The following is a 16609-nucleotide window of genomic DNA, read 5'->3' on the forward strand; positions in this document are numbered from 1 at the left end:
TCCCCAAAGCAAACAACACCTCGGGAGCTCCTAAGAAACCTTAACAACCACTCCTTGGTATCTGTTAACCTTTCCAGACGGATGCTGTTTTATCATGTCAGCACGGAACTGCGATGCTCACAGCTTACCGAGCGTTCGCAGCTGTAGCACAGATCACCGCACTGGGGCAGAGAACCGAACGGGAGTTGTGTTTCCAGCAGTCACAGTTTTGGCTTATGAAATTCTTCCGTTTCAGGTACACTGCATTAGCCCACTGCTCTCTAAACTACTACTACCTTGGCCAAAGCACCTTACCTTGCTCAGGCTCCATGCCACCCCCCAGGGGGGAGCACAGATGTACTTCACGTGCAAATCCAGACTCCACGGCACACCGGCTTCACAGAGCGGTGCCTGAGGAATCTGGCCCTAAAAACTGAAGGAGAAACACTTCAGCAATAAAGGGGATACTCCGCTGTTGTAAGAGATGACAACTCTGCGCTTAATCACCTTAAGGAACTGCAGAGGGGTCCCGAGTAAACACTGCCATGCTGTGCCATTCACTGACTGGCCATTTGTTTCTTTGGGCTGCTGCTAACCAAGGTAAGCCAGAAATACTGCCAAGTGCAAAGCAACAGGCTGCGAAGACGATGAGCTCAGGATCAGGAGGAATAAAACGTTAGGTCACCTTTCTCTCCTGATGAGTCTTTACATCATGAATCAACACAAAAGAGGTGGCCAGGAAAAGCTATGCACCTACAGCTGAAGAAATGAATAATTACTTGCTACCGAGTATAAAATTCATGTCAGGAACTTTCCACTTTTTTCTCTTTAGAGATTAATACTTGATCACTTTATGGAGCTGTTTTTCATTCCACTGTACTATACCAGTACACTGTCTTATATACCTCCTGAAATGCATGCTTACAGTTCTGTCCTACTGTGAATTGCAAGGAGATTAAAAAAAAAAAAAAAAGTAAAAAATAAAAGTGATTTTAAATGTCTCACGAGAAACCAGAGAAAAATGTATCTCAGCAACAGAAAAATCCTTTAAAAACTCCTTAACCTAAATACAATATGAGGTCATTTTACCTGCCAGCTGAGTGATTTTGTCATGAATGCATTCACATTTATTTTTCTTGTACAAACCATTTGAGTCATCTTTATACTTACTGAGACAGCTGATATTTTCTGGGAAGAAAAAGACATGTGGTCAAACTAGTTTGGTAAATTCTCTGAAGCCTGAAAAAAGAAACTACATCTAAAAGGGCTAAGTGTCATGGATGACAAAAGGTATTGCACCTCTAACCTATGGATTCCTTTATATAAACTCCATGGCAAATACCATTTAAATAACTACCTTAAATGTAAAGCTTCTTAGTAATCCATTATGAGTTTCTTCAAAGGCTCATTTTTTTTTTCTAGGTGAGAAGAGAAATTAATGGTAAAATCTGAGGAAATTCTAGTGTAGGAATATGAAAAACTTTTTAATTAGTAACCATGGCCATTGACTTCCAGTATGACATTCTGCACATCTCGAAGTCAAAGCTCACTGTGCTTTCAACTCAATAAAGGTATTTCCGTATATGTAAGTAGAAGATCAGGTTGTTAACCTACTGATCAGTACATCCACCTTCCATCTGAAAAACAGGACTGAAAAGCCTTGCATGCCCGATACACATATTGTCAATCTTCATTCATTGTTGTTTGAGACTATCAAATGAAAATAACTTCAAAAGCACAAAGCCTTTAACAAAGCTAAAATCTTGCACACCATTCACCCAGCATGCTATATAGTCCTGTATCAAAAGAAATTCAAAACGCACATGAGGCTTCTCTTTTGGTAGTAAGAAAGGAACATGTCACTGCTTAGCTGAGAACCTGCTTTGGAGCATCTGAGGCTATTCCATGAAAGGAGCAGCTCTGATTTACTGAATTGTTGAGATTTCACTCATATACTCCTCAAGCACTGGAGAAATCTAGTTTGTGTTTGCTGGTTTTTCACCACTTGCAACTGTTATAGTCATGCCATAAAGCTACAACAGCCTGTGCTCATTCCACAGAAGTTCTTCACCTGGTGAATGGTTCGTTTGCCTGGGCTGAAGGCTGCCTTTTCACTACCGCATCATGCCAGGCTCACAAAATTGTGTGGTCTCTCACAGGGTACGCAGGGAACCTGTTCCCGCATTGTGAATGAAACGCAACCACTGTTCCACAAAGTACCACAGGCCACCAACAATAGCTACCACTCAAGAATGAACTTTTTCTAAGTGAAGAAAGATGCACAGGAAGAGTAAACACACAGTCAAGACCCAGGTGAAGGGTGATAAAATTTGCAAACTTCTAAGAATACTAACATGCTAACTTCCACCTTAACTGCACTAAGGTATAGGATGTCAAAATCTTCCTTTGGAAAACACATGGATAACCAGAACAGGCTACTCCACTGAAATATGTAGAAAAGTTCACCTACTAATGCAATGTTACACATCTCCCTTTTTGATAGATACCTGAAAATGGCTTCATCTGGATTCCGTTTCTAAATAGTGTTGCTTTCTTCAGTCCCACTCAAAGTACCAATCCCCTTACGCAGACTTTGAAGTCAGCAAGACAGTTCACTTCCATGAATAGAATCAGCACAACTCCTCAGGTGAAGCTACCCTGCCTTGCTCTGAGCATCTGGATGCCAAAACCACCAAAGGCTTTCAGTCTTCTAAGCTATGCTGCATACACAGATGCAAAACAATAAATTCAAACAAAGTATCTTTATGTAAACTCCTAGATCTCTTGGGTGAGGTGGGTTAAAGAAATAGGTTTGATAAAAATTTACTTGCAGTCCTTTGCATACAGGTATTATTTTCTACAGCCTTCCTTTCTAGTCTAAAAAGTCCTATCTCCTCCAAGATGAACAAAATCCACCTTGTCTCATCTGGTTCAAAGCATCACCTCAAAGGCTTGGCTTTGTGTCAAGTCCTTGCCCTTGCCTTGGAGCAGAAGGGCCAACAACCCCTATCATGCAGCTTTTCAGCCCACCCCCCCCCCCCTACCTGCACTTGGAAATGGTCTTGAACTTTAGCTTTGTTTCAAGAAATCTGGAAGTGTGAGATTCTGACCATTTAAGCTTTGCTGATACATAAAATTAACTGAGAATCAAAGCTTCTGCCACTTAAATTACTTGTGTATACAATAAAAAAACATTAAATGTTATGGCTATACCAAAAGTTGATAAAACATGCATATTTATGAAAAGCTAAATATTTACATGCATGCATTTACACAAGTCAGTTTATAAATACAACCGTTTGCAGACTTAATCTCTAAGGCATGGGTGAATGGCAATGCTGCCAGTTCTGTTTACTACGCAAGATATTCAGGGCCTCAGCTCATGTTCCTGAGAGTTCTACTTGTTTTCATTAGGACCACAAGGGTACCTCCTGCTTTAGGCTTCCAGAAATTATTTATCCAGGACCTTCCTGTACACACTCTGTACCCTGAACGTTCTGACTAGGTCATACAAGCTGTTTTTACATCAAGTGAGATCAGATTCTGATGCCCTCAGCCACAGCCAGATTCACACTCAGTGTAGGTGAGGCTACCATAACACCCTACCATGACACCAGTGTGTGGATGGAAGAATGGATGATAACACATTATCACTGCAGGAGCAGTACTGGAGCTCTGTCATACCATGCTCTTGCCCTGGTGTTCCTGCTTTTCTTCATGAATGAGTTGACACACTTCCTTATTCTCAGGGGCACCATGAAACAAGACACAAATTTGTTGCACATGTGCAGTTACTCCACTTGTGGCTGGAAAATACTGCTGACAGCAGCGTGTGTTCCAACAGCTTCAGGGGACGCTCAGGCATTTTGCTTGGGCATCTCAACACCAAACTGAACCACTGTGTAAACACAAAACTTCCACAGAGGCACAAAGCTGCAGTACAGAATACCACCGTGAACCCTATGCCGTTGGTCTTCAGCTTCATCTTAGTCTTGCCAGTATGATACATCTTGTGCTGGATGACTTTCAAAGTTGATTCACTCCTCTTGTTCATAAGCTAGAAAAACGGTTTAAAGTGATTACCGGGGTAAAGCTAAACAAATAGCAGCTAATGAAAAAGATCAGGAGAAAAACGCTTAAGGCTCTCAGTCCACCCAAAAACCAGCCAACATCCATTCTCCCACACAGGGTCTTGGTGTTTGTTTGGGGAAGGATCAGTAAAGGGGCTTTCCTCTGTATCTGTGTACCACAGAGACCAAGATAAAAGGAGCCCGTATGAGACTACAGATTTCAGAGGAAATAAATGGAGAGCGATAATTAAAAGCTAGATTTAACTGCTCAGGCTCAGATTTGCCTAAAAGTGTTTGGGAGTAAAGTCAAACAGTAAAGCAATCCTGGAATATTTCAGTTAAGGTTCTGGCATGTTTCCTTCATAGAGCCTTAGTTCATACATTATACTGCTGAAAGCAGTGAAGCAATGCACCTTAAAGAAGAATGTCAAGATTTGTGTCTTTGTCAGGGTAAATTACTTATATTTCATAGAAACATTGCTAAGCAGTATCTACGACTTTCCATTCTATATAAATACAAATTTGCGACATTATAAGACGGTAAAATCACTCATTCCCAAAAGGCTGATAGTGAAAGAAACAGATCATTTTCTTGTTGCACATAACTACATGAAGTATGATTGTTCTCTAAATCTAAATAATGCATTTCCTACCAATAAGGGCCTTTATACTGTGTGTGCTCTCTACCGTACCAGAGCTTGGAAACTTGAACCTGTATCACATCCTTTCAAGCAAAGCCATGCAAAAGATGCAACATTTTGATTTTGTGGCCATGCTGCAGGTTGCCTTTTGCTGAGATCATGACTTAGAAAAAATTTCTGGATGGCAGTTACTGGGGCACATGATTCTTCAAATGCACAGACCTGTGAAGCCTGTTCCTGTGATATGAAGGCCGAGCCTCAGCTTAGGAGGTCTTGCCAAGATTTGATTCCCTGCTGTGCGTTTTCCAGTATATAAAGAAGTAGGAAAAAGAATGAGATAGCTTATCTACATAGCTACCCAAATGCTAGCAGCTGATATTGTCTACACATCATCCCCATAATCCTGGGCAGCTCTCCAAAACACTCCTGCAAAAGAGTCAAAAAACTCGGAAGAATCAAGGTTTGCAGTAACTCTTCCCTGTTATGTCACCTTTGGTGTTTTATAGGCGTCTAAACATGCTTTGTATGTTCCATTATACCTCACCACACACTGATATTTACAGAAGATAACATCAAGATTTAAATCTTTTCATACTTTTGAAAGTGTAAGCAAAATATACCACATCAATCCTAAAGGTGCAACTGAGAAGAAATACACAGGTATAAACGTACTAACAAACAGAAATTGTGATTCTAAAATGAAACAAGCCCATGTTTAATTCTGAGAAAACGGTGAGCCAGCCTTAAATCCTTTTTCCTTCATGCAATGGATTCAGACCAGTTCTTCAGCTAGTGGAATAACCCTCCTGCTCTGAAGAATAAACAGTTAATGAACAGCTCAGCTATTGATTCTTTTGGCATTTGACCGATCAGCAGATGCTGAATTCTGGGTTTACTAAGGCTGGTGTAACTACTACCACTACTTTCATTTTTGTGCTTTAATGAAAAATGATCTTTATAAACAAAGATAACAGTTCCCAACATGCAGAAAGACAACACAGAATTTAAGAGGCCAGCTGTGTGGCAGGAGGTGGTTTTTTGCACCTGTCTGCTGATGGAAGGTGCTTATAAACAGGAGTCAGTCATTCTGTGTTGGATTACATTTTCACTGCTGTCTTCAGTCCAACAGAACCCGACATTCCAAAATCCCTAGGAATCTACCAGGTACTAAAGCAGAGTCTTTAAAGATTCCACAAAAATTAATCTTACCCTAGTTGTTTTTTGCAAAAAATGTTATGTTCTACATATCAGTAATTTTCAGTGCAACTCTTCACCAAAACAACACCTAAAAAACCACCCATCAATATAATTTTGTGGAAGATACAATGAGCCTGGTTCCACATACCACTTCTTTTATGAGCTCCAACCTCTCATTCTCCAGGGAAAGCAGTACAGAAGTGTCTTGTCCTTTGGTAGCAATAGATAACTAACCTCATTTTGTAAAAGCAGAACTAAACAGAAGAGTTATTCTTTGTCTTCAGCAGAAGCAGTGAATCAGACCTCACTGCCTTGTATTGAGCCTAATTTAAGGCAATTCCGTACTTTACACATAATCATTGAGAAGCTTACAGTTGTACCTTTTTTTTTTTTTTTTTTTTTGGCTCTTTACCTGACATTTCTTTATGCAACAGGGTACCAGAAAGTTTTATATTTAAAAGGAGTATGACAGATCACATTTTCTGAAGCTATATTTTCAGGCCTTCTGCATCCTTACCCATCCGTGATGTTCAGGTCAAATTTTTGTGTTTCTGTTGCAGTAAGGATTAAAGATGTGATTGCTTTTAAAGCAAATATTTCAAATTTTTCTTAGCCACATAACCTGGGGCTTTAGACAAACACTTCCATGCCTCAGCCTTCAACTACACAGTGTTAACCAATTACAAAAAAAACCCCAAAAAACCAACAAATTAGCCAGCAATAACCCTATTTACTGAATTTTTTATTTATTTTAAGTACCACTAGATACCTATTGACAGACTAAATAAAGAACAACTGACAGAAGAATTTCAGATTTAGAGAGGTTACAAAGCCATGAAGACTGTGGTCTATCTGTAGGTGTGCCTAGCCTGAGCTCCCGTTGTGTGGGTAGGCCCTACGCAAACAAAGTCACTTCCCTGTCCTGTGACGACTCCTCTGATCTGAAGGAAGAACAAGAAGACCTGATGCACATCACAGAAACCACTTGGTGTGCTTTTGTTTAAATGATCTACGTGACAGAAATCACTGTCTTTGTGCACAGCAGGTATGACAAATCAAAGTAACTTAGGACAAAATGCCTGTGTTGTACCGACAGATGGGAAGCGAACAATCTGTACGAAACAATGTTTCTCAGGCAAAAATAAACAGAAACATCACTGAAGAAACACTATGGAAATTTAAATAAACAAAAGCTTCGGTATTACAATGTACCATGCCATTTTTGTAATTAAATGAGAAGTACTTCACACTTTCACGCAACATTAAGATGACTATGAAAACCACAAGCTTACCTCTCCACACATTCCCACTAGTGTTACTCCAGCCCACTGACTTCAGTGGAACAACATCTGATTTACAGTAAAGTAACGCAAGAAGAGAAATGGACCTGAAGATTGGAAATAAACCCGAGGTTTTTGACGAAACATAATCCTCAGCATGAGATGCAAAAGGTGACTTTCCTGACAAGTGCTACCCGGATTCTTAATAGCTTCTTGTATGTAACCCCATCTCATTTCTTCCTGGCATAATCTTAATTAGTCTTAGCTCTACTGCGAAGAAGCCTACTGAGGCAGTTAGCACCATATAATTAATCAGATATTTTGCACGCATCACAGCAACCAACAGTGTCAACTTACTGATGTGAGTTAATACAAACAGAAATGAACCCTGCCTTTCCTTTTCACATGAACTAAAAGCATGTGGCATCAAATGAACATGACTATTTCTTCTACACACTGCTTAATGCCCTTTCTTCCCTTAGCAGCCATTTCCTAATGCATCATTACTCTGTGCAAAGTATAATTTATTTTTCTGCTCATACTAGGAGAAGAACATGCAATCTGATATTTCTTTTGAATTTCAGTTTCTTCACAGAAGAGTAAGTCCAGCAACTGAAATAAGCAATGATAAGACATAATTTTTGCTGCTGGAATTCATAAATCTCACATTTTATTTTTCTTTCTGTGTCTTTCAGCAGTTTAAGAAACTGAATTTTGCACCTGTACATAAATAAAATTTGAGAGCACAATCTGCAACATTCAGTCATCTCATAGCAACAGAAAATAATGTACTTACAAGTATAAACATACGCAACATACACTCTAACTCACTGGATTAAAAGCTTCACCACCTATCTATGTAATTGTAGATCTTAACTTCTATTGTTTGAGATTTATCTTTTGTCTTCCTTGCAGGAGCCAAACATCACAGTATTGTGCCTAATGTCACCAAGGCAGAAATTATACGATTATATGATTTGATGGCAAAGAAAAAAAAAAAAGCCACTGCTTAAGGAAAACAATTCTATAAAGCTGATGCTCCATTCTCCTAAGCTTAAACTGAAACAGTTCAATAAGCAGTATAATACCACAAGAAGGTTTATTCAGTTTTGCATGGCATCTGTAATATGCTGTGGTATTTATTAATAGTAAATGCAATGTTTAATACATGGCAGTGTTTTGCTTCAGCAGAACACCGTAAAACCACTTGCAAGAACAATTTAGTCCATAACTAATAGTCAACAACAAAGAGCAGCCTAATGTTTTGCAATTTCTCAGATTCTCAGAACAAACTAGTGAGATAATAATCTTCATAGAAAGACAGTATTTAAATGATAGTTTATTTCAGGAAGTGACACTAAACTGCTTAACACCTTCTCTCTACAGCATTTGTGCCCCAAAGCAGTTAAGTATCTAAGACAGAGATTATTAAAAACTGTGACGGCTCTAGTTTTTTCATTTCCAATGGTACCTCAGCACAGGAACATGTACAGCCTATGTACTACCTGACACAAGCAGTAATTCCCCATCAGCATCGTTCAACCTCTTGAGCTGTTTTTCTGTATTTGGTTTGCTATAACAAGAAATTAGGCAGCCTACTGGAATCGCCAGATGTTTCAGGTGCTGTCACCCACGATTACTGCTCATCAAACAAAGGAATCTAATGTCCATTTCTCAGTACTTAGTTGCCCTGTCTTTGCCTCCTACATGAATCTTATTTATTTTAATGCTGGAAGAATACAGTAATTATAACTATGATAAGACTGCTACACAGTTTGTTTTAACCTAACTAAGCCAACAGTAACTGGAGATAATTAGCTGTTCATTTTTGTTCCTGTTTTAGCAGATGGGAAATATTATCAAACAGCAGCAATGAGGATCTAAATATAGAAAGGACTGATAAAATATGGTAAGTTTATCCCAAACAACTCAAAGCCTATCATCAAGCTACCTATATGCACTGATACCTCTTCCAACGTAAAGACACAGATGTCTTATCTTCTAACCTTGAGCCACATTTTATAATCCTACAGTCACCTGCACTGTCATCTAATTCAGATTTCACACCCTGACACTTTGAATGACTGCCATAACATAATGGCTAGCACAACATATATGCGAGCCACAGCAGGTTCACAACATGATTTTGATTAGTAATTGTGAGTAGGATATGAATGGGAAGTCAAGACAAGGGGCAGAAGGCAACAGAGGTAAAGTCAGATTCCTGGGGTTAATTTCACCAGCAAGAACTGTGTTTTAAGCTGTGATTAAAATCTTAGCATTAACAAGGCAAAAGGAAGCCTAGACACAACCTGAACTGTTCCAAAGGGATTAGTCATCATCATAAGGTCATGATAAAGCCTGTGTCTACCTAAAGATTGTACACGCTGAGAACTGTAGAAAAATGCAAGCCTGAGTCTGCAAGGCTTCCCTCATGACTTCTGTTACTATCTCAGTCTGATAAGTCATATAATCTAGACAAGTTCTAGTGAAACCCAAGTGATTATTCCAGTCTGAAGTACCAAATTTCTTATTAGCATGATATCGGATGACTGATGTATCTCTTTCCAAAGCAAACTTTATTAGCCTTAATCATGATAAGTTTCATCAGTCCTGGACCGTATGACATTTTACATTATCACATGCTGTAAGCTTATCACTTTAAGTCACATCAAACCTTTCTTATTCAGACAAATGACATATTCACAGGAGCTTTTATTTAAAAGTGAATTAAACCAGAAATATGGATGTTTCGGTAGTGGTTTTAAAAGATTTAAAACCCAATTGCATTCTTATCTTCTCCATACTTTCTTACTTGATCTCATAATTAGTATTTTTCAACACCAGAAATGTTTAACATCTCCAAATCAGTCAGAAAATTCTGAACTCTTGGTGTTCACCTAAAATCAGACTAAATATTACTTTCTTTCAACATATGGTATGTCCTTAGTTGGGTGATACTATTAATCTTCAGTGTGAAAAGCACAGCTACTGATCTTTATCAATATGCAGTAGCCCAGGGTATGAGAATTTTGTCATGGGAGCCGGGAATGGAATCTAAGCTTCTCTGGCTGTATCCAGACCCCTTTGATCCAAAGAAGGTCTTGGAGATGTTAATCATAAAGCTGGTGAGAAGGCCAGTGGCACATCTGTCTGATGAAAAAAATGTTAGCCGGATGAAATCTGTAATGACGCAAATTCTGTACGCTCAGAGCAGGTGGCAACTGCTGCTCCACAAAAACATGCAATATTCCTCACAGGAAATGGTTTCTGATACCCAGGTACCTTTTTGACAGGATTTGCTACCTTTAGTGCTTCTTAGTAGTTAACAATTGGCTTAAGCGTGAAAACATCGGTTTTAGTATGATTTCATTTAGTAAAACATACCTCTAGTCATTCTTGTCATGTATCTAAATTCATCTCTGGATATCCATGTGACATATCTAGAGCATCTCTTCTCCCATAGAGCCCTAAAGCATCTCATGCGTTATATTCTTAGACCATTATTGATGCCTAGACATCTCCAGACTGTATCTTAGCATGGATTGGTTTTGTCCAGTGACAGGAGAAATGCGCATTTATGTAAAGTGGTGTGGGATTTGCAGTGTCACGCACAGTGGATGGTCTTGCTTAACAGCCTCCTTCATAGTGCCGACTTAACTTATTTTGCAAGGACTCAAAAACCCTGACAAGTGTTGAGTCTGCAGTTCCATGGAAACCAGGTATTCCAAATTGAATGCTTACACTGCTAACACTATCCTCCAGACAATCTCTTTACAAATGATCAGTAATGTGAATGCCTTCTTTTCAATTATCCATTCATTTTAGTTTCTTCAGAGTAAACTTGTTTTTTAGGACGATGAGAATGCGCTGCCCGCATCCAGAAGAAAACCGGGATGGGCTGCTGCACATACTGATTCTGGTAATGCTTATAGTAAGTTACTATATAGAAAAATCACTTTAAATGATAGTGCTTACCCCGTTCTGTGTCATAAAGGTACACAAACTTTTCCCACTTATAGTGAGTCAAGAGACTCAAGATGGCTCCTTTTAATGCTGGCCGCATCTGGATGACAAACTGCACATCTGCATCTGTTGGGAAGCTGGGTGTGACGAAGGATGTGTGAAGGGCTCCACAAAATGACGTCAGTGTGTTCATTGACATCTGGTCATAGAATCCAAAGATGGCATAAACTCCTCTGGAAAACTGTGAACAAACTAACAAAGACAGACAGGGGTGTTAAAATCTGACATAGAATGAACAAAAACTTGCAAAGTATATTTGAAGTAAGCCTTCTAAGTAGTCCTGAAATTGATCAGTATGATGCAGTAGATGGAATGAATGAATGAGATAATATATACTGATTTCAGTGTACCAACTATGTCACAACTGGCCTGAGCACATTTTTGGTTGCGATGTGTCCTACTATGTTGTTATAATCCCCTAATCTCTCTGTATTCTTTAAAACCAAACATGGGATTATATTGATTGTCTGTAAAATACCTTCCCTCCCTTGAGCAGCACCTTGAGAGCTCTGTAACAAATGTCAGGTCTGCCTAAAAGTCAAAACATTAAGATGCTGTTTTCCCTGGTATCTCACCTCGCTTCAAATCTGATTCAAAGAAACCTGGACGATTTATTCCTTTTAGTCCACCACTCTGAAATCTCTGTATGAAATCTGGGTGTGGCCTTTTTCAGTGAGAAATTATGGTGATTTAACTGAGTGTTAAAATCTTTCAGAAGCAATTTCGAAAGCTATGGCTGATTAATGACAACACAAATGAGCAACACATTGTTGCTTCATGGGATGAACGTTGATTCCCCTTAACCTGGAGGCTTTCAGTCATTAACCATTCTGGTTTTCTGAGGAACACATCTAGTACCAGAAAAAAATCAAAATGCAGTCAAAGGTGTTTTGTTTTACCTGTACTTACCTAGGGAAACACTTTATTTCCCATACAAAATGACCATTTTGGATAAAAATGAAAGTATTTCAATTTATAAACATGGTCAACTTCATGGAAGTTGCAGGGGAAATAGTTTCTTTGTTGTTCAACTCTGAGCAAACTGGCTGTAGCCCTATGTTCTTTCCATGGAGGGAGACTGCACCAGAGACTGATATGTGAGATGCTGGGGCTTTAGTCCACAAAAAAGATTGTACAACTGAAATACACTGCAGCATAGCAGCACTTCTAAATGAAAACATTTCTGGACTGAGATGAGCAACTCCCATTTGTAATTAAAATAAGTTTCCCAGAAAAGTGTTCATTCAACATTAACAATTTTGCTTGTCAAGAACGGGATTTAACAACAATTTTCAACGAGCCCCATTAACCATTTCTGCCAAAACGTTGCATATTTAACTTTGCAAAAAGCACGGGGAAGTAATTACCGGTAAAGACGACATGACTTCTACACAGAAATATACAGCATCGTTACTTCTGAAAGTACCATCATGAAACATTTCCTACCATAAATGCTAACATTCAGAATCACTAAAGCCTGTTAAAGTAATTTTGAAAAGGATTCTCTACAATATCAGCTCATTGACACAGCATCATGGATAATTCCTCAAAGAGCTAGTCAGGTGTGGAAAAATTGATTTTCTTCCTGGAGATCCAGATGCAAAAATAGAAATGTTATTATGGAATTTCCTTTAAGTGCTTAAGCCACTGTAACAGGACAGGGCCAGATGCGGATACCAGCAGGAAATAACAGCTGGTGTAGACAGAAAAAGAGATGTACATGAGGCACAGAAAGAGAGTAAGTAGTGATTTCTGAAAGAAAAGTTTGCAGAAGTTCTCAACCACAGTAAAGCGAAGTTATAAAAGCAGTTATAATACAGCAAGAATTTATTCCCAGAGGCTTGACTGAAGAATTAAATACACTGTTTCAAAAGGCATTTTGTTAAACTATATACCAGCAGGATATAAAGTTGAAAAGCTACCATAAAAATAATCTGCTGAAGTAACAAATAAAAGGCATTAACTTACAGGTGAAAAAAAAAAAGAAAAAAATGAAGACAACATTAGAAAGCCTGGCAGTCTCCACTTCATTTCAATGGCATGTAAGCCCTCTAATTCCATGGGAATAATAACTGAAGTGGGGCTAGCGGAGCTGGGTGTCCTCACATACACCGAGTCAGTACCTCACAGATCAGCCTTCTTTTACATATTTATTAATGGCCTAGTTTACTAGATTTTTATGTAAATTCTGTACTGTGGAGAAAGCAGAGAAGAGCAAGTATTCCAGGAAACATCCCTTCCTGCAATGCAAATGAAACACATTCTCAAATGTCTCCTGACCCCCAAACCCCAGAGCATTTCAAAAGATCCTGTGTTCACATGTTATTCCTTATCAGGTGTAAGGCTCAGGAATACATTTGAACTGTGACTACACTGAAATCTCTCAGATTTACAGGGACAAAGTATCTGAAATGACAAGTCACAAAGGGGCTCAGAAAGCCTACCACACTATCTAAGTGTAGGGCTATAATGAAGAATACAGATTAGCTCTTATTAGGACTGCTAGTTCTGCATCCCACAGAGCCAGCAGCAAGAACAGTTCAGTGCTAGAGGTAACCAACAGCAACTGGCTCCAGTATGGACCAGTTCCCCTGCACTGTGCTGGGGACCAGCAGATAATTGGTGCCGTTTGTGCTCGCTCTTGCTCTTAAGAGATACGGTACCTAGGCTCTATGGTCAACAGTTTGAAAATGGTTCAGGGTATTTGTCCTTTGGACAAAATTCTATCTTGCATGGCTATTTTAAAAACACTGAATTAAGGTGTATCTGTTTTCATAGCAGATTATGCTCATTTATGCAAAGAGCCCACTCTCAATTTGTAAGTAACCTGAGAAAAAAAAAGACATCAGAATGTGTGAACAACCCAACCGTAAGCAGGACATTCTCTAAACAACACCTAACAGCCAAGACATTTCTGCTGCTTCATGGAACATCCCAGCACAGATGAGAGCTTCTGATATGGCCTTTCAGATCTCTGCAGCTTTTCTTCCTAAAAAATCTGGAGGATCACCAACAATATCGTCTAACAAGTGCACCTCCATGCCCAGTCTTAATTCCCCTGATTCAGATTTGTATTCACTACAGATCTTTAACACTTTTACAGACTATCTGCCTTCTATTAGTTGTGAAAAAACTTCATCTCTTAAAAGCTCCTCTGCTTGTTTCTTATAGCTTATTCTTCCTGTCTATTCTGCATGCACTGTAGGGTGCCCATTCAATTTTATTGGCCCATTTAAAAGGCAAATAAACCTTTGTTTTTATAAGGAGAAGCTAAAAGGCCAATTATCTTGGTCCTCAAAGTTCATTTGCATTTTTGAACTCGGGATTTTGTTACAATTTTGTAGCATTAGGTCTTTTGTTTAGTTTGTGATGTAATCTACATGATCAGATGAACCTCCTGAACATCCATGAACGCACAGTCACATTGTTACTTGTTTTCCAAAAAACAAATATGTAATTGCAATAATTTTAATCACATTATTATTCTAACATCACTGAGCCACAAGCAAAATTGAAAAAAGGCTAACTAAACCTTAGCTTTAAGCTCTTTTTACAAACTACTTTCTACTGACAATCAGAACAATCCTCATATTTGAGTAAGAATTTTGGTATTTTTCTGTAATTAATCACAGTTGATTTATGTTTGTTTTTCCCTATTTGAAAAATGCAGATGGTCAAACACATACTTTGGCTGTTAAAGAAGTGATTTGGACAAGTCCTGATGCAACTTTATTCCTCCAAATAATGATAAAAAAAAGTGCAATTTCTTTTTATTGAGCTATGCCTTTGTGGAACTGCCCTGAATTATAGTTTATTAATACTGTGGATGCACATCTGTTTCCAAAGACGATACCTAACCATGTAGCTTTATAACCTGATCTGAAAAAGTTGCAACCTCCACAAACAAGGGACAGAGGTCCTGAGCAGGAGTTACCCAACGGGGGGTCATAATAAGTGTTACTTTGGCATTACGTGCAAGGTGAGTATTTACTAACCGAGACTTAACTCTGGGCTTGTTCTCAGAGTAAGTTAGCTGCCACATGCCATCATCTTCAGGAGAGGAAGGGATGGTATGACAAGAGCCTGCAAATTCTCAGGCATGTCAGAAAGAAGATCAGGAGCTTCCAGGTCATGACAGATTGGCATTTACTGCCAAGGAAGGAAAAAGCTCAGAGCCAAAGTTATCACAGAGGTAAGCTGAATTTGCTGGTTTGTTTTTTTTTTTTTAAAGCAACCAAAAAACCCAACCCAAATAAATAAACATCTCTTTTCTGTACTGAACGGCAGCTGAGGCATCCTAAATGTGCATGTAACTCAGTGAACCCAGCCTTCCGTTAGCAGCTCCATCCTCCCTCCAGTCAAATCAGGCCCACCACAGAAACTTGCTAAGATTAACCACATGTGCTTTTTTTATTTTCACTCAGACCCAAGGAAGGCTGCAGGCCAGAATCTCAAAAGACATCCCATTTCACACAAGTTATTAGATGTTTTGTGTCTTTTTAAAATTTATTTTTTGCTTTCTAATGGTATTTAGTTCTTTTGCCTTTTACTGACTGTGAGTATTCCTGACACAGCAAGGTTGAATAGGTTCTGACATTTCTAGTGTCTACCACCTGGAAGCTAAAGTCAAAGCTTCTCTGACACCTTTATTATTTCTTCTTTTTTTACTTCCCATTCTTACTATAAACAACTGAAGCGTTACTAGGAACACATTACAAGCATATTTGGATTTTGCTTCTTTAAAGAAAAGATGTATAAACCCAACAAAATAAATATGCTAATGGGTGGATTTTAATACACCGTTTCCACTAGATGATAACATTAAACACTGACCCGTAGAAGTCGGCAGGATCCTGTCTGCGTGGCACACAGCACACTTGTGCCGGGGTGTACCAGCCTGGTAGTTTTGGAGTCAGGAGTTGGAGGTTATGGTATCTCAGACACTATTCCTTCTTCATGACAAGTAATTTCCCTTTTGTTCATATCAATTTCTTGTAAAGTAGGTCTGACAAAATTAACCTCTGTCCAAGGGGCACTGCAGGGCCTGCCTCACCGATACATACAGCTCTTTGGGATGAAAGGCACTGGAGGAGCGTGATCACAACGGACACCATCGCGTGTTGCCCACACCAGTTCCTCAGTTTTGTGTTCTGTGTTTCCCTCAGCTGTGAAATAATTTTATTCCCTCTGCTTTCTTCTGCCAATTGTCTTGGATTCCAGACAATTCTCACTGCCAGCCTCTGCTAACAGGCTAATGGGACTACATCATAATGGAATAATATGCAGCGTATCTCAGAGCACTTGCTATTTTCTACCTAAAGCCCCATCCCATTACTTCCTTGCTGTAATAATGCAAGGGTTATCATTAATGTCACTTCCTACAGTAAGCATACAGGCTCTTAGAGAGACCAACAAT

The 16609-nt window shown here is 39.0% G+C and overlaps 1 protein-coding gene across 5 annotated transcripts in view; it reads right to left on the bottom strand.

The window, feature by feature from the left end:
* The window catches only part of GRIA3 (glutamate ionotropic receptor AMPA type subunit 3), a 152672-nt gene that overhangs the window by 106458 nt on the left and 29605 nt on the right, over nt 1-16609 (bottom strand). For all 5 annotated transcript variants that reach the window (XR_005830928.1, XM_040614274.1, XM_040614273.1 and 2 more), the window contains exon 3: nt 11146-11385. Coding sequence is in view for 4 of the 5 variants with exons in the window: in XM_040614274.1 (XP_040470208.1) it covers nt 11146-11385 (240 nt within the window). In the remaining variant the exon portion in view is untranslated. The remainder of the gene's footprint in view (nt 1-11145; nt 11386-16609) is intronic.

This window comes from Falco naumanni, chromosome 14 (genome assembly GCF_017639655.2).
Source record: "Falco naumanni isolate bFalNau1 chromosome 14, bFalNau1.pat, whole genome shotgun sequence".
Classification (NCBI taxonomy): Eukaryota; Metazoa; Chordata; class Aves; order Falconiformes; family Falconidae; genus Falco; species Falco naumanni.